This window comes from Musa acuminata, chromosome BXJ3-8, assembly GCF_036884655.1.
Source record: "Musa acuminata AAA Group cultivar baxijiao chromosome BXJ3-8, Cavendish_Baxijiao_AAA, whole genome shotgun sequence".
NCBI classification, from domain to species: Eukaryota; Viridiplantae; Streptophyta; class Magnoliopsida; order Zingiberales; family Musaceae; genus Musa; species Musa acuminata.
In genome coordinates, this window is record NC_088356.1 from 2,499,145 (window position 1) to 2,525,063 (window position 25,919).

Sequence of the window (25,919 nt, forward strand, 5' to 3'; positions counted from 1 at the left end):
TTGTCAATTATTCTCTCTCTCTATCTCTCCAGTCTATGCAGAACCCAACCAACAGGAGAATCAGCTTAATGAGAAAACTTATTCTGAACATAGTTAGAAATATAAAGAGAATTATAATCTTTTAGAAAAGATCTACTATTATTTGGTTGATATTTAGATATAATTAAGAATATACTTTTGAGATTTCTTTTTGATATTTGAGAAGAATTCAATTAACTTTCTACATCATATTGTTTAAATTCTTTATTTTTCATCTGAACAAGAAGGCTAAAATCATTGACTCAGTACAAAAACAATGGTTACGTGAGATGTATGATAAATTAAGAGTGAGATGAAAAATAAAATTATATATGAATAACTGAATATGTTAGCAGATTTTAGAATGAATTAGGCAGAAAAAATATTCTACGGTAAAATATTTTCCCTTTCGTTTCGTTACTCAAGATAAACTTGGTTGGGTGTGAAGTCTGTCATCATTTTCCTGGTGGGAAGGTTAAAAGATATGCTACTTGCCATGCAACCGATGACTTTTTTGAAGGAAGAAGACATCCTACAAGATTGTTTTTGATCCACGTATATTTTCACTTTGAACACTTCAATGTCGTGTTTATGAGGGTTTCAGGGAACCTGCAATGGTAGCCGCTCATGTCTTGTCCGGAATAGTTGTGACAGTGTCATTAACATGATGTCTCCCCATGCGCAAATAGTTCCGACTTTAAGTCGTCCACATCCGTCGGGACATTTCCTGCACCGGTTGATCGACGGCTTGTTTCAGTCAACGCTTCGGGGGTTGTTGTAGAGCAAGATTTAGCAGCCTTCTTCTCGGCAATCAGTCCCCCTGCAGATCTCGTGGTGGTAGCAGCAGCAGCAGCCATCTGATCTGTGTTGGTCCTTGTGGTAGCTAGCCATGGTGGTTCATCGATCAAGCAGCATGTTGTCTGCTCTCTTTTGCTTGTGGATCGTTGTACCTTCGGCCACCTGCCTCTCCTTCAATCTCACTTTTCTTGATCCCGCAAGTCGCTCCGGAATCGAGCTGCAAGGCAATGCAACCTGGAACAGCACCGATGGCATTCAGCTCACCAACGACAGCATCATCTACAACGTGGGGAGAGCGGTGTACCGAGAGCCGCTGCTCCTGTGGGATGCCCGCACCAAGGCGTTGTCCGATTTCACCACCCATTTTTCCTTCATCATCCGTAACTCTTCGAATACTTCATCGTCCGGCGATGGCCTCGCGTTCTTCATGGCGCCGTATCCTTCTCCCCTCCTCCTCGATTCCTCCGGTGGCCCTCTCGGCATCTTCAAAAGAGGCTCCTTGAATTCTACTGTCCCGACGGTGGCGGTCGAGTTCGACACCTACCAAAACGAATGGGATGTGGACGACCACCACGTTGGGATCGATGTCAACTCGATCGTCTCACAGAAGGTTGCGAGCTGGAACGGCAGTCTCAAGACTGGGATGCAGGCGAATGCATGGGTGAGCTACGACGCCATCACTCGTAATCTGAGCGTCTTCCTCACTTATGCCGACAACCCTGTTTTCGCTGGTGATTCCGTCCTCCACACCGTCATCGATCTGCGGGATCACCTACCGGCAAACGTTACAGTAGGCTTCTCGGCGGCCACTGGTCAGGTGACCGAGACGCATGCCGTTCTATCGTGGTCTTTCAGCTCGAGTCTGCAACCAAGAAGCATTCCGCCGCCGACGGCTCCGACGGCATCGGATGCAGCGAAAAGTAAGAGCAAGACGGGGCTCATAGTCGGTTTGGTGATCGGAGCAGGGGCTCTGATGGTCATGCCGGGCTTGCTGTTGTTCGTTCTGTGGAGGAGGAGGAGGAAGTCCCGCCGCAGGAATGCAGCAGATCGTGAAGAGGACATGGATTTCGATCAAACCACGGATGATGATTTCACGGGAAACAGAGGGCCAAAGAGGTTCGCGTACAAAGAGCTGGCCCGTGCAACGAGGAACTTCTCCGACGAGGGTAAGCTAGGGGAGGGAGGATTCGGGTCGGTCTACAGAGGTCACTTGAAAGATCTGAAGCTTGATGTGGCCATTAAGAGGGTCTCTCGGGAGTCGCGACAGGGAAGGAAGGAGTACGTCTCCGAGGTCAAGATCATAAGCCGGCTGAGGCACCGGAACCTGGTGCAACTGGTGGGCTGGTGCCATGACCGCGGAGAATTCTTGCTCGTCTACGAGTTCATGCCCAACGGAAGCCTCGATTCCTATCTGTACAGCCCCGCAGCAGGTCTGGGGTGGCCGGCGCGGCACAAGATAGCGCTGGGCCTCGCCTCTGCTCTGCTCTATCTGCACGAGGAGTGGGAGCAGTGCGTGATGCACCGCGACGTCAAGCCCAGCAACATCATGCTGGACTCCGCGTTCAACGCCAAGCTGGGAGATTTCGGGCTCGCCCGGCTCGTCGACCACGATCGCAACTTGCAGACGACGGACTTGGCCGGCACGAGAGTCTACATCGCCCCCGAATGCTTCTACACCGGCAAACCCAGCAAGGAGTCGGACGTTTACAGCTTCGGCATCGTCGCATTGGAGATCGCATGCGGTCGAAGGCCAGTGGAACTCAAGGAGAAGGACCCGGGCAAGGAAATACTGGTGGAATGGGTGTGGGAGCTCTACGGACGAAGAACGATCCTGGAAGCAGCAGACCCGAGGCTCAACGGCGACTTCGACGAGACGCAGATGGAGTGCTTGATGGTGGTAGGGTTATGGTGTGCTCATCCGGATTACAACGTGCGGCCATCGATCCGACAGGCCATCAACGCGCTCAATCTCGAGACTCCACTGCCGGAGCTTCCCCCCAAGATGCCGGTTCCCATGTACTACACGCCGTGGAGTGATGTGAGCCAGTCTCTGCATGCGTCGTCTCTCGCCACGACAACTTCGATTACTGCCAAGTCGGCACCGACGGGCTCCTCCAGCATGTCTCCGAGTTCGTCTCACTTGCTGAAGTCGCCCAACACTGAGGCCGTGATTTCTACATGACTATGTGGATCAAGCAGTTTCTCTGTTTCGGTAGTGCAGTTTGTCGAGCGTCGTAATAATGAAGATAACAGTGGGAATTGCAGCGTATGCAATACCGTAATGTTGGTGTTTACTTGATTCCTAAGTTATCAGGATTTATGTTGCAATGGACTCTTGATCTGAATGTTCTTACAAGATTAAATGATGTTATAGTAGTGAAACCAATCGTAACATTCTATCATCATCATCATCTTATTAAGTTGGCAAAAATATCAATTCATTATCTTACAAAAATTAACGCCGTTGCCGGGGATCGAACCCGGGTCACCCGCGTGACAGGCGGGAATACTCACCACTATACTACAACGACTTGACGTTTAATGGTGACAACTCTATTTATTTAATGATGAATCTTCCTTGACTTCTGCAACCAATGCAACAACAAGCCAACAGAGGTGTCTTCTCTGGATTCTCCATCTTTAAGGAAGCTGCTTGTTTAGAAGCGCAGACGTGAGGGGAGTAGAAGAAAGACCATGGGACTGCAGCCCATTATGAATACATGCGTGCATACTTTTTCTATCAAGAGAAAGAAGTTTGCTTGTACCATCTGGTTTGCTGAAAGCCCAACACGTTGGAACCTTCACGTGAATCGATTTCTTGTCCTCTCGTGGAACGGTGGAAGCAGTAGCATGAAGCATAGATCACGAAGAGAGAGGAAATCCGAAGAAGAAAGAGAATGGAAAGAGAAGTAAAGAAAAGATAACACCCGATCAGCCACCAGAGACAGAGTTGACACCAAGAAACAAGCAACCTTTGAGTGAAGAAAAGACGCAAGCGCGCAAATGAGATAACCAAATTGTTCTTCCTTCTTCTTCGTTTTATTTTACCGAAACAGCTAAATTGGAAAAAGCCTCTCAGATGAACAGCCAATGGATTGTTTGGTGATAAATCCTTTCTTCTTACTTGGCCATCTAATCCTTGGTATTGTCCCATAAGAATGCACCAAATCTTTTCTTTAATGATGGTTTATATCTTTCTGTCATACTAGCATAAGCAAGCTTACCTGCATGCATGAGTGACAGGGTATATGGTTCTTCATTATTGGCAAAAACAGTGAAGTAAATGCTGCAGTGTACATACGATCAATCGTAGAAGACTAGCGAACATATTTGCTGCCGTTTTGAGGCGTCAAGGAAGAACAGTGACACCTCTTGATTGGTTGCTTATCACTGTGAATTCCTACCTGCTGCATACCTGATCAAACTCTCTGGCTTCTTGAAGAATGTTCCTCCCTCTTTCGTCTTTGGACTTGCTATTGTTTAGTGTCATGTGTTGGATGATGACAAAGAACAAGGACAACCATGGAGCAGTAGTAGAATTGAGTATAAGACAAGCCAGGAAATGGTCCATGCACCTTGCAGCATCAAGGGACCTTCATTTAATCTTGTGACTGAGTTTGCCAGCACAGTGAAGCACCTGTTTAAATTGGACAGGGGTGTGCTTGGACGAGGATAGTACGGTCCTGGTGATGGGTCACCACTGCTGCAGCAAGCAGAAGGTCAAGAGGGGCCTATGGTCTCCTGAAGAAGATGAGAAGCTGATCCAGTATGTCACCGCCCATGGCCATGGTTGCTGGAGCACTATCCCCAAAGAAGCAGGTCCTCTCTGTCTCTCTCTCTCTCTCTCTCTCTCTCTCTCTCTCTCTCTCTCTGTGTGACATTTCCATGTGGGATTTTAGGGTTACAGAGATGTGGAAAGAGCTGTAGGCTACGGTGGATCAATTACTTGAAGCCTGACCTAAAAAAGGGTTCCTTCTCAGAAGAAGAAGAAAGAATTATCATTGATGTGCACAGGATCTTAGGCAACAGGTACAGTGAACCCTATGTCACAGATGCTTCTTGAAAGCCAGAAATCTGACTCTTTCAGTGGTTATGTTAGGAGCTCAATCTTACCTCTTACTCCACTCAGGTGGGCTCAGATAGCAAAGCATCTCCCTGGAAGGACAGACAATGAGGTCAAGAACTTCTGGAACTCATGCTTAAAGAAGAAGCTGATAGCACAAGGCTTGGATCCGATGACCCATAACCTAATCCCTGCTTCTCGTTCCTCCACCGGCAACAATTCAGATGAGCTTTCTCAACTCCACTGCACCTCTACTACGCCCTTCACCATTACCTCCCCCATTAAAAGCTTTGATAAAATGAAGAAGTCCATCGACTTGAATCCACATTTGCTGCCACTGCCGCATGCTTCTACTTTTCCCTTTCCTGAGATACTACCACCTGTGTCCAACTTCCAGTTCAAAGACAGCCATGAATTAATGAGCTTCAAGGATCAGAATTTTACTGATGGTTTTGCTTCTTTAGACCAAACAAACATATCCTCCACTTCATTAAATCAACCTAGTTTTATGGATGATTGCATGTGGGACAGAACCATGGAGGCCTTGGAAGCCCTAAAGCAAAGTGAGGTAGGACATGCAGCAGGGAAAGATCAGATGCAAGTGCAACCCACCATGTGCGAGATGGACTTCAGTGAGGCCAATGAGAAGGGGCCAGTGATCATGGAGGCATCTACCTTCGAACTTGAGATGTTGGACAATACATTGTTCCCTTGTGGAGAATTTCGCAATGGAAGCTCAATGGAGCAGCTGCAATGGGATTGTTAGGGTTGATTCCTTCATTTTGCATCTTTACTTCTCCTTTCAGCTTAAAATCTTCTAAGCTGTTCTGAAAGATGATCTCAGAAGGTGAAACATTTCTGAGGTTATCTGACACTTCCTTAACATTACTTCTTTTATGGATCAGATCAATATCAATTCACATTGCTCTCATGTTTACCACCGTGCATCTGTAGAAACAAATGAAAGCTAGGAAAAGGGTTGCTTTTGGTTCTGTTTTGGATTGGCCAAGTGTAATTGCAAGCATATAACTCCAAAGATCTTCAACTATACTGCACGCTTTTCACATGCATTGCGTCGGATGGAAATCATCTTTATCTTGTCAGATAAAATGAAAATTTTACGTAAAACCTTCTTAAAAAGGGCCAATACCTGACGAAGATCTGTTGGCAGTGGATTTGAGATATTAACACTGGAAAAGAAGAACAAGGAAGAACGATGAACAAGACGTCAAAGAAAGCAAAGGAACAAAGCCAAAAAGCTACAAGTTATAAAACACATTGCTGGACAAGTCATGCAGGCACCCAAGAGAACAAGATCATAAGGATGATATTAGTTTTCGAGTTATGTCATATCACAAGCATTTATTATGTTTAATAAAATAATAAATTATTTTTTTTATAAAGGGTAAGTAATAAAAACTAGATTCCAACACAGGACTTTGTAATATGCTGTCAAAATTTAAAATATGCTAGATGAGATTTCAAACTCTTAAGCTTCCATAAATTTAACTATGTATTATTACCTTAATTTAAACATAATTATTTTTTTTTAAAAAAAAAAATAAAATTTAACAAATAAATATTCAACATTCCATATTGAATGATGTTATTTTTGTCAATAAATTAAATAAATATAAAGATTAAATAAATACAAAAAAATTAAAAATTATTACCAAGATTCTTTCCTTTCTTTCCCAACCTAACAATTGGAAGAACAATGAGTTATATACTATTGAGGAGAGGTAGATTATCTTGCCTTCCTTTGAAAAAAAAAATTTCTTCTATTCTTTCAAGTGTTTAAAATTTTATTTTTGGATGGAAACATGATGTAATTATTTATGTCATATATAGGTTTTAAGATTTTCTTTTATTCGTTCACATATTTAAAATTTTATTTTTATATTAAGACATATCGTAGTTATTCATGTTATATGAAATTTCTAAAATTTTGATCTTACATAATACTAGTTATAATATTTAATTTATATTAGACTTATACAATAGTTGATTAAAAATATTTTTTTTATTTAATATATTACTATTTATTATATTTTAATGATTAGATATCTTGATTATAGTTGTATAATGCTATAATTCGAAATTGATAAAATTAGTTAGGATTTGAATTGAAATTAGCCGATACGCCAAGCTCAGTCCATAGGCTAGGCTATTCATAAATTAGGCCTAACCAACAAGTTAGATCCATTTATTTAATCATGTGTCGTGTATATGATCAATTCATGAGATATGAGCTAGCTTAGCATGCATATATTGTCATGTGATTGGTAGATGGGCTGACCTAATCTAATCTAGTACTATAAAATCCAGCTAATTACCCTTACTTTATTTGATTTGGATCAAAATATCAATTGAATCAAATTAGATTTGATCGGTTACATTAATTAAGGGTGATTTCAAATCAACTTGTCCTAAGGGATGCTTCAATCTAATACGTTTCAAATTGATTAAATAAGAAATAAAAATTAGTTTAGTTAAATTTTAGTTCAATCGAGTTTATTTAGATTAATTGAGCTAGTGTTTAAGTCAATTGATGACTAATTGATATTATTTGAATCAATGATATTTAAAAGATAAATTAAGATGCTTCAAATATATTATTTTCCTAATATGAGATAAATTGACATGACTAATATAAGATAAATTTTATTTTCCTACGAAGAGTAAGTAGGATGATTCACTTTAGAGATTAGTGGGTTATTAGGTATGACTATTGGATAATTATTTCATTAGTCGTTGAGAGAAATATATCCTCAACTTTTGCGGGTGAGAGACATCATTTAATTTGTTATTAGGAATACGGTATGAGTTTATCTCCTTCATAATATAAACTTATCTTATTGGGTAAAGTATCTCTATCCGTTATTGGGTAAAGAGTACTCTTTCTGAGTTTTTGATATACACCGATAAAATGATTGATTTTTGGATATATATTTATTTTACAATTGACCTATTGAGGATACTATTTAGTATTATTGAAATTTTTTTTGATTGATTTATTTATTTGATTTCAGATGTTCCTAAGATGTGACATATTTAACTATTATATAAGAATTATCATGTGATTATCTCATACCAATTTTGGCTAGAGAGAGAAACTTATAAAAGTCATGTACTGTTCACCAAAATATCATGAAATTATTGACATCTAAACCGAGGTCTAAGATTCCTGCTTTTCTTATTCCTATTAGATTTACACAAAGCTAAAGAGACAGTGCCTTATTGTTTTGGGATGAGACAGATTAAAATCCCTCAAGAGAAATCTTTTTATAATGGACAGAAGTCAGTGCTTTGGATTTGAATTACAAAATCATAGGAGCAGTACACAACACTTCAATGTATATTTAACTATTTAGTAGAATATTATATTATCGACATTAAGTCTATAGCTCTTTAGAACAATTTATACTTCTAGAATTTAACCGCTACTATGTAAATGCAGAATACCAACTCCCTTAGTTTAGAGAATAATAATTGTGATGTGGTTATAGTGGATATTATTGATAAAATGTCACAAGTGTGGAGGTTGGAATTCTTACAATATCAACTAAGGGCTCCAAGCAATGACTCAACGCTGTGATGCTACTGAAGGACAAAAGGCATTTAGTGATCATTTAGTCATCAAAGTTAAATAATCATTGTAAGGTAAATTGATTTGTTGCTTTACAAGCTAAGAGTGTATGAAATGGTTGAAACCGAATTAGATTAAGCTTACTGAGTTCCTTAATAGTCAAATCATCCAACATAATGTACAAAACATTGAGGCTACTAAAGGGGAAAGTTTATTGATTATCTTCTGATCCTATGGGTTGGGTATAGATTCAGTGCCTGTTTAGTGTTGCATATATTATACCATGTATATGTTTATATCTTGCAAGAACTAGAACCATTCTCCCATGTGTAAGACTAGAGGATCCTAGATCTTGTATAATTTTTGACATATTTGCTACATTACTTGTTGTCAACAGCTTTGCAAGTTTAAGAATTTTTCTGGACAATCATTGAATATTGTGGAGGCAGCTCCTCTTAATGCACAAAGCAAAATATATTGACTTTCCAAGAAACAGTTATCTGTGAAATGTAGCAGATGATATGGCTGCAACTGAGGTCTTCCATTAGGGGTTGATGAAAGAGATCCAATGGTCAAAAGAATACATCATGAAGATTCAATTATCAACAACCAATTTGGGTAGACAGATGTGATTTGCAATGCCTTGCAAGAAAACTCAGAAAATGACAATTGTGAAACCTTCATACTTGTACATCAAGAAATAGAACATATTCCCATTAAAAAGTGTTCTCACACAATCCTGGAGTACATGCGGTTAACAGAATATGTCTTTATTCCGTAGCGACCACAAGAAATAATCCTTCTGGATTAAACACTTGTTCAGCCATATTATGAAATAAGTACTTAATCACAACAGCAGAGCATGTCGCTGAAAGGACATCTGAGAAGGAAAAGAAGTTGACTCCTGTTTGAGAACCACACCCAAAACCAGTCCAAATATTAGTATTCTTAATACATGGAACTAGTATTCTTTCTTGCCAAAGTTCTTGCACCAAAGTTGTGAAGGAATTGGGCGAACTGGATAATGAGGCCGTTGCTGCAAGAGGAAAACAAAATGCACTAGCTTTATTGCTCAATTATATTAAATGCATCAGAAAAACTATGGTAGACAAATTAAAATTCTATACCATAAAAAACCTCACCTTAATTAAGGCCTACATATTTCACAAATTTGTGCCACAAACATTGTTCTACATGAACCCTATAAAAAGAACCAGGTACATAACAGGCACACCGCTGAATATGTGAAGTATATTTATTAAATCTAATATTCATATTAATCATTTTAATATAACTGCTTAAAATTGAATCCGTTGGTAAAATGGTGTGGATACTCCATCCTTTGCAAGATAGAGGGAACAAGTATTAAGTAAAAGTTCTCTCTCTCTGTGATTGAAAAGAGAAGAAATCAGTTTCACATGATCAGATAGTTCCCCTTCGTTTGCTTGATTTGACAAACCTTCTGCCAGACTACCCCTCTTCTTTAACTAAACGTCTTATGTTCACACATCAGTCATCCTCTGCTGTCACTCTTCAAATCTTATGTCCTCACTCTCTCTCCACTGCCACTAACAGTGCTATCAGATCTCTCACTGCCAAGAAAAAGATGACAGTTTGTTCTTCCTGTGTCAATGAATGTGAAAAATATGAAGGAGGAGCCAAATTGATGGAGTTGAAGATGGCTGGGAAACAAGCGCAAAGTGTAACATAACCAGTTATAGATGAAAATGTGGAGGCTGTTTTGTCTATTGAAATGTCAGAAAATGCTGATCTAATGGGAAGAAAGAATCTCTTCAACTATTCTTTTGGTTTATTGATCATGAATAGGTTGTGGTGAACAGAAGGAGAGCCATTTTCTTTAGACTTTATTGATTTTCATGCAAATTTATAGTGGCATAGGTCACTTAAATCTTCCTAGTTGTCATTCAAATGAAGTAACCTGAGTTCATATTCAACTCAAGAGTCTTCAGATACTAGTGCATAAAACAATTAATTAGAGTTTTAAATGTTAAATCTTAGTGTGCTACAAGCCTACAAGTAAAGCTAATGGAATTATTGATTCAGTTTCATCTAGATCAGTTTTAAAATTATGATCAAGGATACATAACAAAACAGCAGGTTCCTACAAAGTACAAAGGGATATTTTAAAAAATCCAACAAAATAACAGGGATACAAATAAAGATAAAGAAAGAGATAAGTCATTTTAGGAATACTATTGATAAGATAATACATGTTAGTTGTTATCATGGTGCTTTTTATATGGAAAAACAAGAATACATACACACATATGCCATTAGATAAATTAAAAGGTCAAGTCGAATGTGCAAGGTTCCCGCGAATATAAACAACCTTACCATGTTACATAACCAACTTCCATTTACATGACTCAACCCCCAGTTACCAAGGTTGCAAAAGGATAACTTCACCATGATGTCAAAGCTCACTATCCATCTAAATTTTGATATCAGAGACACTAACAATGAAAAACTGAAGTTTGTTAAAAAAAAAAATTTGTTTGTCTAGTACTTTTTGAAAGGATCTAGTACTTTTTTGAAAGGAGGGACAGTCACTCTCACAAATGTGATATTCCTAAAACATAATAGGTTGATGCAATCAATTCCCAAGACTTGCCCTAAATGGCAACCAATTTGATCTTCTAAATCTTTACCCTGTAGTTATTAGTTTAGCCATTAGAAGGTTAAACCACATCTTGTTTGCTTGACCACTCATTTCTACGTTTCCAAATTTTCATTCTTGTATCTCTATTGAGCATTAATTAGGACGACTGTCTGGATCAATCATCTTGCTTGCAAATTGATCACAACTCATCGTGTTGTCCATTAGTGACATGATCCATCCATCTTCAAAGTGTCAATTGTTATTGTCTGTGATTCATCAGAATTCCAAGAAATAAACAGAAGATGTGTGACCAATGCTTTAACCCTAGAAAAGAAGTCTCCGTGTATAAATGTTAGAATCATATCCTGAAATATAATTTTCAGAAGTGAGATGCATATTCGATTGAAAGTTGAGATCTTTTGCACCACAACTCCATCGGTACTAATTAAAAACTATGAAGGGAGAGAGAATGGGTGAAATGACCGAAGAAATTAGTGAAAGTGGCATCAGTTACTGTTACACACGATAAATGTTGTGATAGATCGGAATGGTATCAGAGTCAAAACGAGAAACGATTAAGTTGTGACATGAGAGAGGGACAAGGGAGAGGAAAACGACCTCGAGCTCGGCTGATTTAATGGCGATAGGGATGCAGACCAGGAAGACGCCTAAGAAGGCTATGGCGGTGTTGCGCTTCCAGTGCTTGGGACGGCAGTACGGCCCACCGGTCATGCTCCACACCTTCATTCGGAAGTCCCCGGCGGCGCCCGCTCCTCCATGAGATCCGTGCTCGCCTCCTCCTCCTCCTCCCATGGCGATGATCCGCTGACGAATCTTCCCTTGACCTCCCACCTCTTTCGATCGACTCCGTGCGTTAGGTTTGGCTTGATAGCGTCAAGCGAATAAATCACGTGATCATCACGTGTCACGAGATGGAGTATTTAAGTAGTTTTGTATAATAGCATATAGATCCCTGTCAAACCAAGATCCAAATACTTTGATAACAATGGCTTATATGCAAATAGAATACCCAATATTATGGTCCGGGTTTCGATTACCATCCGGTTGCCCGAATCCGCCAAGGAGGGGCCCGAGATCGGCGACAAAAGGACAGAGGGTTCGATCTTGATCGCTCTGCCTCACTTCGTTTCCAAAGGCGGCGAGTGAGAGAGGGGTCGAGCACCGGACGAGGAGGAGGAAGAAGAAGGAGAGAAGAGATGCCGGCCACAGCGACGGTGATTGGAGCCCTTCTGGGGTTAAGCACGCAGATGTACTCCAACGCCCTCCGCAAGCTTCCCTACATGCGCCGTACGTTTCTGCCCTTTCTTTGTCTTTACATCGATCCCTAATTCCTCATCCTCCTCTTCGATTTGATCTCGTCGTACTCGATGGTTCAATCGGTCGGTCTTCCTTATTGCAGATCCATGGGAGCACGTGCTGGGGATGGGGCTGGGGGCCATCTTCGTTACCCAGCTCGTAAAGTACGACGAGAAGCTCAAGGAGGACCTCGACAAGATGCTTGATAAGGCCAAGGCTGCCAACGAACGCAGATACTTCGGTTCGCCCCTTTCCTCGTTTCTCCTTCTTCCTTTCTCTCCCCTCCTGCTGCTGTTTCTTTCTCAGCCACCAATTTGGCCGTATGTATCTGCTACGACTTGACTTTGAAAACCTAATTCCGATCTTACTGCTCATTCTGCTTAATGGCAGTGGATGTAAAAGATTGGGGGCGCCATGTCACTTGAATGTTTGTGAGAAAGAGCGACTTTGTGGAAGATGGTGAGGAAAATGTTGATCATTATATGAATTGGAATTGGCGGATGATCTCGGATGACTAGGTTTGGTAATATGGCATTTGATGGAAGATCGTTTACTGTCCAGTTATTGAAAGGCAAAGAATGTGAATGCTTATTTACCAATTAGCCATGTGCATATTTAGCATGATGATACCTTAAAACCTAATCTAGTTGTCGCACTCTTGTAATACTACTGAATATAGAGAATGTGGTTCTTTTCATGAACCCTGTTTTGAGGGTTTTTAGAACAAAGAGTTTGTGGAAGATGGACTGGGAAATATTATCTAAAATGAGGTAGTGTTTTTTGAGGCTACCAGAAGATTGTGATGGTAACATAGCATGCAATTGAAGAAGACCAAGTATGTTCACTCGTTGATGGTCAAATTTTGTAAACGTGACATATATGTTGCATACATGCAGAATTCATATGCACGGAAGGATTTTAGGCAAAGAAGTATGAGGAAATGTCATATGAATTGAAGAAGATTTGGAGAACCTGTAGAACTTCCTCAATTTTTTGTTAAAGCAGTTTCTTAGATTTCTGACAGAATTATTGTCCCCTTGCATGTTTCTTAGCTCAATATGACATGAAAATGACCTAGGAGCTTGTTCATTACATTTGCAATGACTATAGGATTCTTGCTTTTTATTGAATGGATAGCATAAAAAAACTGTATGATTGTCCTCCAATTTTTTGATGGTAGATGCTGACAATTTGTTTCAATCAAGTTCTTGTTTTATCACAAACTCTTTTTTCTCTCCTAGTTTCTTGCTATCCCATCATGACACTTTTAAGTTTTTTTTTTCTGGTTGAAGCTTATCGATTCATATTGGTTTCTTAATTCTTTATGAAGTCAAGTTAATCAAATATCATCCTCATTGTAGCACATTTTACAACTTGACATTTAATCGATGCAGATTTTGCATATAATTTGAAATTCTTAGTTTGCAGTTCTTGCAATTTCCTAGTTCACATAGGAAAATATTAATGAAATAATTTCCTAAGCTGTTGTTCTGGCCTAGTGGATCTGCTGGACTTCTGTTAGCATGTGGTTTCTGCAGCTGCTCCATTGTGTAGACTAAACAGTTTGTCAATGCACATAAAAATGAAAAATGTATATGTCAATTGTGATTATAGATAGGACTAATGAAGTATGTTTGATTTTCACCATCGTAACTAAATAAATCATTGGACATATTTATACATTTTTGATAAATCACCCTGAGCATTCTTTTCTCCGTTTTCTTTTTGGTTATCTGACCGAACTATCTTGCTGGAGTATGATGATGGTGTTTTTGTGCTTAGTAGGTTATCCTAAGAAAAACATGTGAGTTCAACATTCTTTGGTTTTAGCTATCTTTTAGTTATTAGCATGTATTCTGTCCTTACAAAATTCAAATGGATGATTGATTAATTAAATGAAGAAAACAATATTAGGTTAGTATCTGTGATGAAAGAATCATTATGGTTGCTCTCAAGAACTTCTATAAACATTCTTTCGGGAACAAAGACCTAATTTGTCCATAAATTTTTGGTTGGTTCGGGTAGCAAAAACTCTAATAACTAACAACAACAACAAGAGAAACACTGGGACTAATTTGTATAATATATTCAACAGATACCACACTTTGATGTATAATATAATACATCATTTAAATGCCACATATTCCATGCTTGTATTCCATTATTATGAATACATTTTATAGAGTATAATTGCTGGCCTAAGTAAGTTTGGAGCAACCCCTTCAAAGTTAGTACGGAGCAAGATGAAGTCCAAAAGATACTAGTTTACCTTTTTTTTAATTAGACAGAGACAGGTTTACTATAGAAGTCTTACAAGGTAATTGCTTAAGCCAAAAATAATTCATATATGAATCGGAAGAGGGTAACATGTTTCTGAATTGGTACAGTCATATCTTACTAATCTTTAAGCTTCTTTAGAAAGGACAACAGGTATTTAGAACAATCCATTAGGTCCAAAAGTTGCTAAAGATAAGGAATATTTGAAAACTATTCCTTTCTGTTTATTGGATTTTTTTATTTTTTCTTTTATTTTTGGACTGATTTTCATGTGACTTCTTGATAACTATTGTAGGAAATCTTTATAATCCTTTTTAGGTTTATAAATTAAGATGTAGCAGAATCACCATAAAGGTCTAGTATAACAAGTATTCTTGTCATTCTTATTCATGCTTTTAGAATTCTAGTCTCATTTTTAATAACTTTTCTTTCTCTTCTGTATATTTATTTAAGAGCATGTGAGCCTGCAGGGGTCATGTTTGGAGACTTATTGTTTCTTTTATAAATTAAGTTAATGAACAACATCCATTTTCACTTTCTTTGTATTTTTTGGAAGGTCTATTCTCCTAGTCTTGGACATTTTTTCTTTTTTAAACAATTTACCTTTATGATAGTTGAGTAGCAAAATCTTTCATTTCTTTCTTGTTCTTCCTTGGGTGGTCTATTCTCTTTCCATGATTGAGTGAGCATAGTTTGCAAAACCGGCATTTGGGATTACAAGGTCTGTCTTTATTTTCTATGGCCTTCTTTGCTGTTTTGAGTGGTAAACTGAAGATAGGCATATCTCTCAGCAATAGCTGTGGGATTCAGAGTGAAATAATTATGACATTGAAAAATGTGCTAATTCTTGAAATGAACATTAGTGTTGGGCTTCTGTAAATAACAAGAAGTTGGTGGCTGATATATATGTAGCTTTTTCAGACTTCCGTCAATTACAGATTCACCTGTACTTGTTTTACTTGCCCTTAGGGGAAGGGGGACGAAAGTAATATTCCACTGACCTAAATTCAATGGTCCCACAGGTGAATCATTATTTTTTGTTAATTTTGCTGGTTGAAACAGTAAATTTAGACCATTGGTTGGATAATTTTCGACCATTGTATGCATCAATCACTTTGACAATCGGTTTGCAGTTTATAGACTGTGAATACTCATTGATTTTTGTTGTTTTTGGCTTTTATTCATTAAATTTATTGTTTTTTATTTTGTAGATGATGCGGATGATTAACACTTTGAGTATTACAACATGTCAAGTGCTTCATCTGCCTGCTTGGAGTCTTTTATGAGGGTTTTAGTTCTATCAATATATGCTTTTAAGTTGTGTCTTGAAAGTTGTTTGGAATAAGTTTTGCAGCATTTTCTGGCCAGACAGTTAAGCTGGAAGATTATTATTTCTCCCAAGAAATTTCACTTTCCTGATACTGAAGGTGTGTGTTGATTTCTACCAATTAATTAATTGTACTTTTGCACAAATTCTGACGGATATATGAACCTTTTCTTCCATCGTGATGCCACCTTTGTTAGACCTTCACATTTTTCTTACTGTCACTTATCACTAGAGAATTGTGTATATGGGTGTGTGAGTCTGTGTTTTGCTGATATATCTTGCGCATTGTATGATTACTATGCTCCATCAATTTCCTGCATATTCGCATCTCCAAACCCCCAAGAGAGTGAGCCTTTAAGATAACAATAAGAAAAGCATGAACTCAAAGCATAAGACTCTTATTAATAGGGAGTTTGGATAAAATTCACGTGTTCTATCATTATTAGTAAGAAGTATTTTTCATGATTTGAATCTGCTCATCCAATTCGCAAATGAATAATCTTTTTCACGTGTCCTGCGTCTGACGTGACGAGGAAATCAAACTTATATCTAAAGTCGATTTACAGATTGTCATTCCGTTTAGTATTTTAATTATCTGACTCTACTTAATAATCGTCTTTCCAATGTTGTTTCTTATTTAGGATCTTTTGACAATCACCAAAATCTCACAAGGAATACTGAGATTGAATTTGCTTACCATATGGGCTTTGTTCAGAGCCAACTTTACAAACACAAAACCACTGTTCATCATCTGATCTAAGACTGTCCAAGCTCAAGTCTATCTTTTTCTCCGCGTGTTATATGGTGCGACTTTCTTTCCAGAGCTCATCCGAGGCATTCTCAGAGAAATGTGCAGCAGCAGATCGGCCACCTTCCGCGAGCTCGGCCGCTCCGCAGGCGCCGTCCTCGTGCACTGCAAAGCCACGTCGAGCACTTCGAACATGGACGACTCCTCGTGCCGTGCCAGTGGCTTCAGAGCATGATCCAGCAACTCCTCCCGCTCCGCTGTTGACGACGACGTCATCCGAGCCCGCACCCACCTCACCATATCCATGTCTCCTTCGAAGGTCCGATCCGTCGGCATCAACCCGCTCACGAGCTCCATCAGCACTATCCCCATGCTGTATACATCGCTCTTCTCCGTCGCCTTCAGGAAGTAAGCATACTCTGAACACAATGGCAGCACCAAGATTTTTTTAGTCGATGGATGCAACGATAACGTAGATATAGCAATCTTGAATGCTTGGTTGCAAGTACGGGACGTGCCTGGAGCAACGTAGCCGTAGGATCCGGCGAAGCAGCTGCCAGACTCGGTGTTGCCGGTCGAATCGCTCCCGCGACTCTCCGCGACCGCCTTGGCCAGCCCGAAGTCGCCCAGGTGAGCCTCCATGTCGCCGTCGAGCAGCACGTTGCCGGACTTGATGTCCCTGTGAAGTATGATCGGCACACAGTCATGGTGCAGGTACTCCACCCCCTTGGCGAGGCCGATCGCGATTCTCAGCCTGGCCTCCCAACTCAGCTCCCGCTTCCTCTTCTGGCTCGCCCCGGGCTTGTGCAGCCAGTCCCACAGGCTACCCTTCTCCATGTACTCGTATATCAGCAGATGCTCGCCGTGGTTGCTGCTTAGGCATCCCAACAGGTTTGCTAGATGCCGATGCCTGATCCGGCCGAGTGTTTTGACCTCCCTCACGAAGCTATTTTCCTGCAGCATCAAGTTTTCCCTGTTATTATGCAGGATCTTCTTCACGGCTACGGTCTCGCCGGTCGGGAATTCGGCTCTGTAGACGATCCCCGACCCGCCAGAACCGATGGCGAACTCGTCGCTCAGGTTGCACGTCGCCTCCATGATCGCTTCCCATGTAAGCTCTCGCCTGATGGAGCCTTTGGTGATCAGTTGTCGATGCCCGATCGGCGAAGATGCGCGATTGACTCCGCTCGATCTCTTCGTGTACCACCTTCTGATCCATGTCACAGCTGCAACCAGTAGGAGAACGATCACCAGCGCCCCGACGACAGAGACCACGGCTACCGCTGCAGAGCTCAACGTCGAGCGTCGTTTGGTGGAACTCGCAATGCCGCATGGCTGGAGAGGCCGGCCGCAGAGTGCACGATTGGCCGCAAACGACTGCGGTGGCCATCGAGAGAATCGCCCATCCAATTGCCCTTGCAGGTCATTGTGCGAGAGATCGAGAGTCACCAAGCTGCTCATTTCACCGATTTGTCGCGGGACTTCGCCGGTCAGCGAGTTGTGCGACAGGTTCAGATCTTCGAGCTTCATCATTGACGCGAGCGACAGCGGGATTCCCCCACTGAGGTCGTTGAAGCTGAGGTCCAGCGCACTCTGCAGGTCCCGCAGTTGTCCGAGCTCGACCGGGATTGACCCCGAGAACAGATTCTGCGATAGCCGGAGCTCGTACAGCTTGCTTAACCTTCCTATGGATGCAGGGATTGCCCCGGAGAACTGGTTGTGGGCCAAGTTTAGCACATTGAGAGAAGCAAGCTTGCCGACCTCAGGAGAAAGCGAGCCATTCAACGAGTTATCGTCAAGCGAGACCTTCAATAAATTGGAGCAATCGAAGAGCTCGACAGGAAGAGGCCCAGAGAAGCTGTTCGACGACAGTTCGAGCTCCCCTAGCTGCTGCAAGCTCCCGATCCACGTCGGGATGACCCCATCGAGCTGGTTATCACTCAGAATGATGTGGGTCAACCCCCTGCAAGATGATAGATCCTCCGGTATCGTTCCGGTCAGCGAATTGCCGGATAAGTCGAGGAGCGAGAGGGCGCCGATGCCTCCGAGCACCGGCGGCACTTGGCCGGTCAGCCGGTTGTTCCCGAGCCGAATCCGTTCGAGCATCGGAGAATTCCCCAGTTGCGCCGGAATCTCCTGGTCGAACGAGTTGTTGGTGAGATCGAAGGACAGGAGCGAGCTCGATCCGCACAGCGGAAGAATGCTTCCGTTGAGCCGGTTGTTGGATAAGTTCACCCTCGTAATATTCCGGCACTCGAACATCTCGTCGGGAATGCCTCCATCGAGTGAATTGTTGTAAAGCATGAACTGCTCAAGCGAGCGCAAGAGCCCAAACGTCGCCGGAATTCCTCCTGTGAGCCGGTTGTCGGCCAAGTCGAGAACCGTGAGCCGCCGACAATTGCCCAACGACGCAGGGATCTCGCCGGAGAGGTTATTCTGCCTCAGGTGCAGGAAGCTCAGCTGCGTCAGCTCGCTGATCCTCGCCGGGATTCTGCCGGAGAACTGGTTCCCGAAGAAATCCATCATCCTCAATCTCGAACAGTTCCCGATCGCTGACGGGATCTCGTCAGACAACTGGTTCTCGTAGAGGTAAAGGATCTGCAGTTGCCGCAACCTTCCTATCTCCTCCGGCAGTCGGCCTCGCAACTCATTGTGGTAGAGGATCAGCGTCTGGAGAATGCTGAGTTTACCGAACTCGCGAGGAATCGAACCCGTCAAACTGTTGTTGTTGAGCAAGAGATCAGTAAGATTAGTGAGCTCACCGAGTTCAACCGGTATGTCACCGGTGAAGCTGTTGTTGGCCAAATCCAGTTGCATCAAGGACCAGCACTGGGCTAAACCGGCCGGGATTGGACCGGAGAAGTTGTTGGTGGACAGGAATAGGTACCCCAGCTTTGTTGCGTTCGGGCAGAGATTCTCCGGCAGGTGGCCGGAGAGCTTGTTGTCGGACAAGACCAGATACTCGAGTTCACTCAGCTGGGCGAGCTCGGCTGGGAATTCTCCTTCGAGCTCGTTCATCGACAAGTCCAGAACGCGAAGGCCGGATAGCTTGCCGAGAGAGACCGGAATGGTACCCTTAAGCTGGTTGGACATCAAGTTGAGGTAGGAGAGTAAGCTCAGCTCGCCGAGTCGACTCGGTATTTCGCCTTGGAGCGTGTTGTTTGCCAGGTTGAGGATTTGGAGGTTGGCCAAATTACCGAGCTCCGGGGGGATCGGGCCATTGAGCTGGTTCTGCTGGAGGACCAGGTTCTGGAGCTGAGTCAGCCGGCCGAGTCGACTCGAGATGGGGCCGGACAGGTTGCAGAGGGCCAAGGCAAGGGTGGTCAGGTTGCGGAGATCACCGAACGAGTCAGGGATCGGCCCCGACAGGCCCGTGTTATCTCCGAGCCGGACGACTCGGAGGCTGTAGAGGAAGCCGAGCGAGAAGGGAATGGTTCCCGAGAGATGGTTGGAGTACAGGAAGAGAGCGGTCAGAGCGGAGAGGCGCCCGAGTTGGCTCGGGATGGCGCCTGTGAGCCGGTTGGAGGAGAAGTCGAGGGTGGCCAGTCGAATTAGCCGACCGAGGGAAGGGGAGAGAGAGCCGGCCAGGGAGGTTGAGGAGAGGTTGAGCGCCACCACTGCCGAGTCCCGGTCGCAGGCGACTCCGGTCCAAGAGCAGTACTCTTGGTTATCCGAGTTCCAATCGTGGATCACTCGCCGGGGATCTTCCGTGAACGAGTTCTTCACCTCCAAAAGGACTTCCACGTAGTCCACCGAGTCCAAGGATCGACCGAGAGCCAAAGGAGATAGGAAAGAAAACACCAACACGGCTACGACGACCGGTATCATCCTCTGGTACTCGGCCATCTCTCTCTATTAGCAGTGGCGAAGAGGAAGAAGAGTAAAGGATATTGGCTGCACTCACGCATGCATGCATGCATCAGAGCAGGGATGCGGTTGCGTTCTTGATATCACTGCTGAGTGCTGCCTTGGGCTGCGTATGGTGTGGGGGAAATGGAGAGATTAAAGAGGAGAGAAGGAGAGAGTTACGGGTCTCCACAAGCAACCTTTGCAGACGCTATTACTTGAACGGAATATTGATCTCGTCTACATGGACAGGAGAGAAAGAATAGAGAGAGGCGATAGGTAAATCAAGCCAAATAGAGAGAGAGAAGAGGCAGGGAAGAAGATTTGTATTGATCTTGAGAAAATACACATCACAATTTCTCTCAACCTTTTCGTGCTATGCGGCTCTCCCTCACAGGCCTGATTGATATATGAGGAGGCAGAGGATGAGGTGGACGTAAAGCTCATCTATAGGCATCGGTCCGTGACAGAGACACATGAGTTGAGAAATGCCTTTGTCAGGGAACTGCAGGACACAACATTGACTTTTTGTTTCTCTAGGAAAGGACCTGCATGTTGACCTGATTGAGGTTTTACATTGCACAACCACAGCTGTTTTAGGTTGGACTTCAGCGATCAATCTATGGGCCAAAAACATTTCAGGTTCAAACACAGCTGACAATGTTTTCAGCAATTCACCATGTTATTGTCGATCATCCTAACGCATCAAACAAGCCTCCAACTTTCTCTCTTCTGCGTGTTATTGTCTTCTTGTGCATGTCTTCTTCCCTTCTCCTCACTTGCAGATTAAGCAACGCCCTGCAACTTGGTCTTTTGTTGTGGTTCTTCTGCATGTCGTCTTCTCCTCTTTTCCTCGCTCATAATCTCCTCACGCAAACCAATCCGCGTTGCAGTATGATCGAGGTTGAGCCACCGTACACACGGCTGTCTTCCATGTACTCTCATTTCTTCTTTGCAGGTGGGAAGGGAAAGAATGCAGCAACAAGTCAATTACTGCCCGCTGCATATAAGGCTTATGGAGTTTGGACAAGGAAACTTATGCATGGCTTTTGTGATTAGTAAGCCTACAATTTGGCAAACCACCACTGTTTGGATCTTCTAAGGTTTTTTCTCTACCACCTCTGTGTGTGGTTCATGCTTGCTCAATGATTGAACACCTTGTGTGCATAACAAGCAACTTTACGTGCCTTGTTCAACATGTGTTTGATCTGTTTCCCATCCCTTGTTTCATCTGTAAATGGTTTAAAGCGAAGCCTTGACGCATCCGATGGCTTGGCGAGAATGCCTTCCATGATTGGAGCAAGAGTTATGCCCACTGCCTCTCACCCTCACCACCACTACTCAGCAATGATCCAAAAGCTGAATGAAACACGTAACAATTTGTTTACTAGTTGATTGATCATAGGATATGGTTGAATCAGCATGAAGATTGATGATGGATGGAGAAGAGAGAGCGAGAGAGAGAGAAAGGGTGAACAGAGCATTCTTTACATATAGCCTTCAGCATCATCAATCACAGCAGAATAAACCTCCAAACTGGACTCTGCATGCACAGGTTTAGACAGTACTGGGAACGAAGAACATGCAGACTCTGAGGCAGCTTCATGCCGGTGTCATTGTATGACTTACATGACACAAGGCAAACAAGATTGTTTTGGCAAGAAATAATTGCTGAAATCACCCACCATATTGTCAAACCAATCAACATCTCAAGGGTTTGACGAGCTTGTAATCTGACAAGGCTTCACACACGAAGTTAGGTGTCCCAGCACTGGATGATACCATGGTCAATGTGCTACCCCACCATAGCTGCTCTTCCAGGATTCAAAGATGAGCTAGCCAAGTGAGGTACCTCTATTGGTGCAGTCATCGTGACCGCGAGGATAGAGAATCTGGTTGTGTGGCAGTAAGTAAACAATCCGTAGAGGTCAGACCAAGAGAAACAACAAGAAATTTAATCTTAGTAATTGGCTTTTCTAGTATTCATCAAGACCGAATCAAACAAAATCTCAAAGAAATCTCCACGTATAGTGTGGCAAGCAGACCATGGAAATTCTTGTTTCCCCATTCTTGACTTCCGGCAGTCTTCAAACTCACCGGCATCCACTACGTCCACACAGTAGGACAGGCCGAAGCCAAACTTTAGCCGAGTCACATGTGAAGAGCTCTCTATGTACTTTGGCAGGAATCAGCATTTGTGGCTTGATGTCTCGATGCCTCGTGAGTCACACACATGAGGACATTGAAAGGGATATGAAGGCACGGAAACTTGAAGTCTGATGTCAAGGTTGACTCTTCTGAAAAGTGGCAATGCTCAGGGTGACCGATTCCACCTTCGTTCAATGAACAGAGGTTAGGCAGGTGGATGCAAGGTTGGAGCTTTTCTTGTTTCTTGAACAGAAACCAAACCAGTGAGAGGAGGCTCGCAAAGCTCCTGCCTGGTAGAATTGTAAGACAAAAGTCTTTTGGATAGGTGTGTGGTTGAACTTTTGGATCCAGATTTGAGCTGGAGTTTGGATTCTCAAGTTCCGGGTAGGTTTGGTAAGCCATAGAGGAGATAGTTCCGACGACTAGAATAGAGATGTGGACAGCAGCAGATCATCCGAGTTGAGACTGTTCTGATGATCACTATAATAGAGAAGGTTAGGCCTCCATCCACTGTACTCCTGTGCGTGTAGAAATTTAGACAGGGAAGAAAGGTCACTGCAGACATTACCAGTAGTACGCTACTACGTGATCGACCATAAGCAGCTTCCAACACCGAGGAACACCAGTCTTTGTGTGCATATCTATAATCTCGATAAGGGTGTTTACACGTGGATAACCTAATGACAAAGCGGGAAGCCGTCATCGAAGAAGAAGCTTGAATCCTTCCTCATCACACATTTCCAGTTTCCACTCAGTAATTGCTGTAGCATAGTAAACTGCCAGTGTAATCCTGAGAAAAGCAGTTCACCCACCTCGATCTAATTAGCCACATATCAGGCGTGGATTGAGCACTGACTCACCCTCTCAGTGTTCTTGTTGTCAGCTCGGTATTGGGCCTTCTTCGGTCGTGACAATCTTGGATTATGGAATAGCATGCTAGACAATGGGCTGAGTTAGGGTGAATTCTTGAAACTACAGGTTGAGGAGGGGGCTTAAGAGATCTCATTCTTTTCTTGAGTCTAATTGTTACACACAAATATAAGCGAGGACCAAAGTAAAAAATGATGGGAAGTCGAGAGGTTACGGTATCTATGGGGAGTATATTGGCGAACAAACCTTCACTTTCAAGGTACTTCAATTAAATATCTACTAATTAATGTTGCGTAAGGACACGATAGCTTATGTTCAAAAAATATGTAAATGCTAGAGGTTTACGTGGATATTACATTAACCAATAATCCTTTTAAGTTTAATTAATTATGGGTGACTTTTCGTATATGTGACACATTGGGAGCTCAAACGTTCTTGTCTTGAAAACACCTTATACAATCCTATGCATATGGGACTAGACGTTTTTAATATTTCTGTTTTTATATTTTTGTATATTAGACATATCTAATATTCATTTTTCTATATCGTGTCTCAAAATTTTAAATTATTTTCTTTATTTATAAAAATTTTGGAAGTAGAAAATTTTCTTATGTTACTCGTAAATCAATTTTCTACTCTCGATGCACTTTTGTTCCTCGTTACATGTATAACCATCTGATCTTCCAATGAACTGAATTCATGACCCCCACACATAAAAAGGTGATGAAGGAACTATATATTGAAGTAATGCAAAATTAAGAATCAAATAACCTTCCTGAGTAGTGCAGATGTACTCGTGGGAAAATGGTGCATAATTCAAGTCTAATTTAGAGCGAAATTTGAGAGGATTTATGACATTAATTCTCTGGTTGTGAGAAAGTTTCTGACAAGAACACGTTCAGCCGTGGTGACAAGATGGGCGACGCAGAGATCCACATCCATCCATTTGTAGAGGCAGTCAAGGTGAACTTGTCTGACATCCCAAATGACACCATCATCACCACCGTGAAGCTCAACAGGAAGAACTGCTTGGCAGATGAGAGTGCCATGGTGTGGAAAGAGGACAAAGGTTGTGCAAGACATCATCCTCAGGCTTAGGAACGTGGAGACTGGTGAACTGGAATTGCAGCTGCTGTGGATTGTACCATGCCCGGTGCTCCAGGCTTATAGGCCAACATATGTGTTCCTGCAGAAACTGCAATGATCTGCTCACGAAGCCTCACCTGCTCTCTGCTTTTGAACATCCCTTCTTGAGTTTTGTGCCTCTAAATCACTTGTTGTTGTTCTTGGAATGTCCATGATATCTACGAGGAGCAGAATTCCCACATGTGGTTCGCAATCGCACCACATCTATGTAATCAGACAATGCTTAACACTGTTTTCAGCATTTCGAGAGAACCGAATCGACGCAATCCTGGAAATGTGGAGATCAATATCTCGGAAGGTGACAGACTTCGAACAAATGCTAAAAATGCTAGAGGATTTCTTCGCTTAGTTCACAACCTCCTGTACTTGAGGTTTTACAGGCTTCTGCTTTGGTTCTCTTTAGCTGGACCAGTGGCTTTAATGGCTCTTTAGGCCGAGCAGGCTTCTCTTGTGATGGAACAGGTGGAACCGAGTCTGCAGCTTGACCTCACCTAACACCTTATGCTAGTTAGGTTGACTAACCATAGTCCAGAAGCACCTTTCTCTGGACGTAAAACTCTTGATCATCATCCAGCTCTCTCTCTCTCTCTCTTCCCAACCCTTATTTTTTTGATAAACATGTGTCCTTGAAGAGAACAGAAGCGGCAGCAGCAGCGTGCGTGAGCAGTGAAGCGTGGCCTCGAACACCTACACTTAACGACATATACAAACAAGCGGCGGCCGCCGCGCGGTGCATTGACTTCTCTGTTTGATTTGATATGTCCGCTGCCTTTGCTTTCGGACAAATAGCATCACAGCAGGTTGGGCGAAAAATAGGACGCAGAACGGCCGGTGGTGTCACGTCCAGCCTGCCGTCTAGTATTGATATCGATTTGCTGCTGTCATGGTAACGCGAGGACAACACGTAGCGTGCTGCGGTTGATCGATCGATCGAAGGTGTCGCCCCCTCACCACCGCCACTGCAAGCTGTCCACGGACGTAGATTACTTTTGTGGAGACAGCTCGTGTGCCGCGATAGGATCCAACTTAGATCACGACGTGCACGTTCGAAGATGATGATTGGATGCGTGGGGGCACATGCTGGATGGATCAAGGCGGTTACGGTACGCGGAATCGGCCGTAGGTCCGCGTCCTTCCAACGTCGAGTGGACC

General features: G+C 42.6%; 4 protein-coding genes and 1 non-coding gene across 6 annotated transcripts; 3 read left to right on the top strand and 2 right to left on the bottom strand.

The window, feature by feature from the left end:
* Window positions 1–654: 654 nt before the first annotated feature.
* Window positions 655–3,144, top strand: LOC103994357 (L-type lectin-domain containing receptor kinase IX.1). The gene has a single exon (XM_065162744.1). The coding sequence runs from the start codon at window positions 908–910 to the stop codon at window positions 2,996–2,998; it is 2,091 nt and encodes a 696-aa protein (XP_065018816.1). The 5' UTR covers window positions 655–907; the 3' UTR covers window positions 2,999–3,144.
* Window positions 3,145–3,275: 131 nt separating this feature from the next.
* On the bottom strand, window positions 3,276–3,347 carry TRNAD-GUC (transfer RNA aspartic acid (anticodon GUC)). Its single transcript has one exon. It is a non-coding gene; the product is annotated as a tRNA-Asp (tRNA).
* A 1,126-nt stretch (window positions 3,348–4,473) lies between these two features.
* LOC135644832 (transcription factor MYB46-like) lies at window positions 4,474–5,907 on the top strand. The gene is made up of 3 exons (XM_065162752.1): window positions 4,474–4,635; window positions 4,716–4,845; window positions 4,946–5,907. The coding sequence occupies exons 1-3, from the start codon at window positions 4,506–4,508 to the stop codon at window positions 5,643–5,645; spliced, it is 960 nt and encodes a 319-aa protein (XP_065018824.1). The 5' UTR covers window positions 4,474–4,505; the 3' UTR covers window positions 5,646–5,907.
* A 6,305-nt stretch (window positions 5,908–12,212) lies between these two features.
* On the top strand, window positions 12,213–16,185 carry LOC103993941 (uncharacterized). 2 transcript variants are annotated; one of them, XM_065165451.1, is made up of 3 exons: window positions 12,213–12,396; window positions 12,509–12,646; window positions 15,652–15,686. In XM_065165451.1, exons 1-3 carry the CDS (start codon window positions 12,306–12,308, stop codon window positions 15,669–15,671), a joined length of 249 nt encoding a protein of 82 aa, XP_065021523.1. In that variant the 5' UTR covers window positions 12,213–12,305; the 3' UTR covers window positions 15,672–15,686. The 2 variants fall into 2 exon arrangements, with proteins under 2 accessions (XP_065021523.1, XP_009412458.2); XM_009414183.3 differs by lacking the exon at window positions 15,652–15,686 and adding an exon at window positions 15,894–16,185 and having other exon boundaries at window positions 12,215–12,396.
* Window positions 16,186–16,787: 602 nt separating this feature from the next.
* Window positions 16,788–21,373, bottom strand: LOC135645680 (LRR receptor-like serine/threonine-protein kinase GSO1). Its single transcript, XM_065164314.1, has 2 exons — window positions 17,276–21,373; window positions 16,788–17,176 (listed from the first exon to the last, which is right to left on the bottom strand). Exons 1-2 carry the CDS (start codon window positions 20,601–20,603, stop codon window positions 16,788–16,790), a joined length of 3,717 nt encoding a protein of 1,238 aa, XP_065020386.1. The 5' UTR covers window positions 20,604–21,373.
* Window positions 21,374–25,919: the final 4,546 nt, after the last annotated feature.

Bases quoted from the DNA above. Each gene is read 5' to 3' on its own strand.
- LOC103994357 (XM_065162744.1), top strand. From the start codon at position 908: ATGGTGGTTCATCGATCAAGCAGCATGTTGTCTGCTCTCTTTTGCTTG.
- LOC135644832 (XM_065162752.1), top strand. From the start codon at position 4,506: ATGGGTCACCACTGCTGCAGCAAGCAGAAGGTCAAGAGGGGCCTATGG. The intron at 4,636-4,715 runs GTCCTCTCTGTC...GTGGGATTTTAG, and splicing joins CACTATCCCCAAAGAAGCAG to GGTTACAGAGATGTGGAAAG. The intron at 4,846-4,945 runs GTACAGTGAACC...TACTCCACTCAG, and splicing joins CACAGGATCTTAGGCAACAG to GTGGGCTCAGATAGCAAAGC.
- LOC103993941 (XM_065165451.1), top strand. From the start codon at position 12,306: ATGCCGGCCACAGCGACGGTGATTGGAGCCCTTCTGGGGTTAAGCACG. The intron at 12,397-12,508 runs GTACGTTTCTGC...TCCTTATTGCAG, and splicing joins CAAGCTTCCCTACATGCGCC to ATCCATGGGAGCACGTGCTG. The intron at 12,647-15,651 runs GTTCGCCCCTTT...ACTTGCCCTTAG, and splicing joins CAACGAACGCAGATACTTCG to GGGAAGGGGGACGAAAGTAA.
- LOC135645680 (XM_065164314.1), bottom strand. From the start codon at position 20,603: ATGGCCGAGTACCAGAGGATGATACCGGTCGTCGTAGCCGTGTTGGTG. The intron at 17,177-17,275 runs GCACGTCCCGTA...CATTGTGTTCAG, and splicing joins CTACGGCTACGTTGCTCCAG to AGTATGCTTACTTCCTGAAG.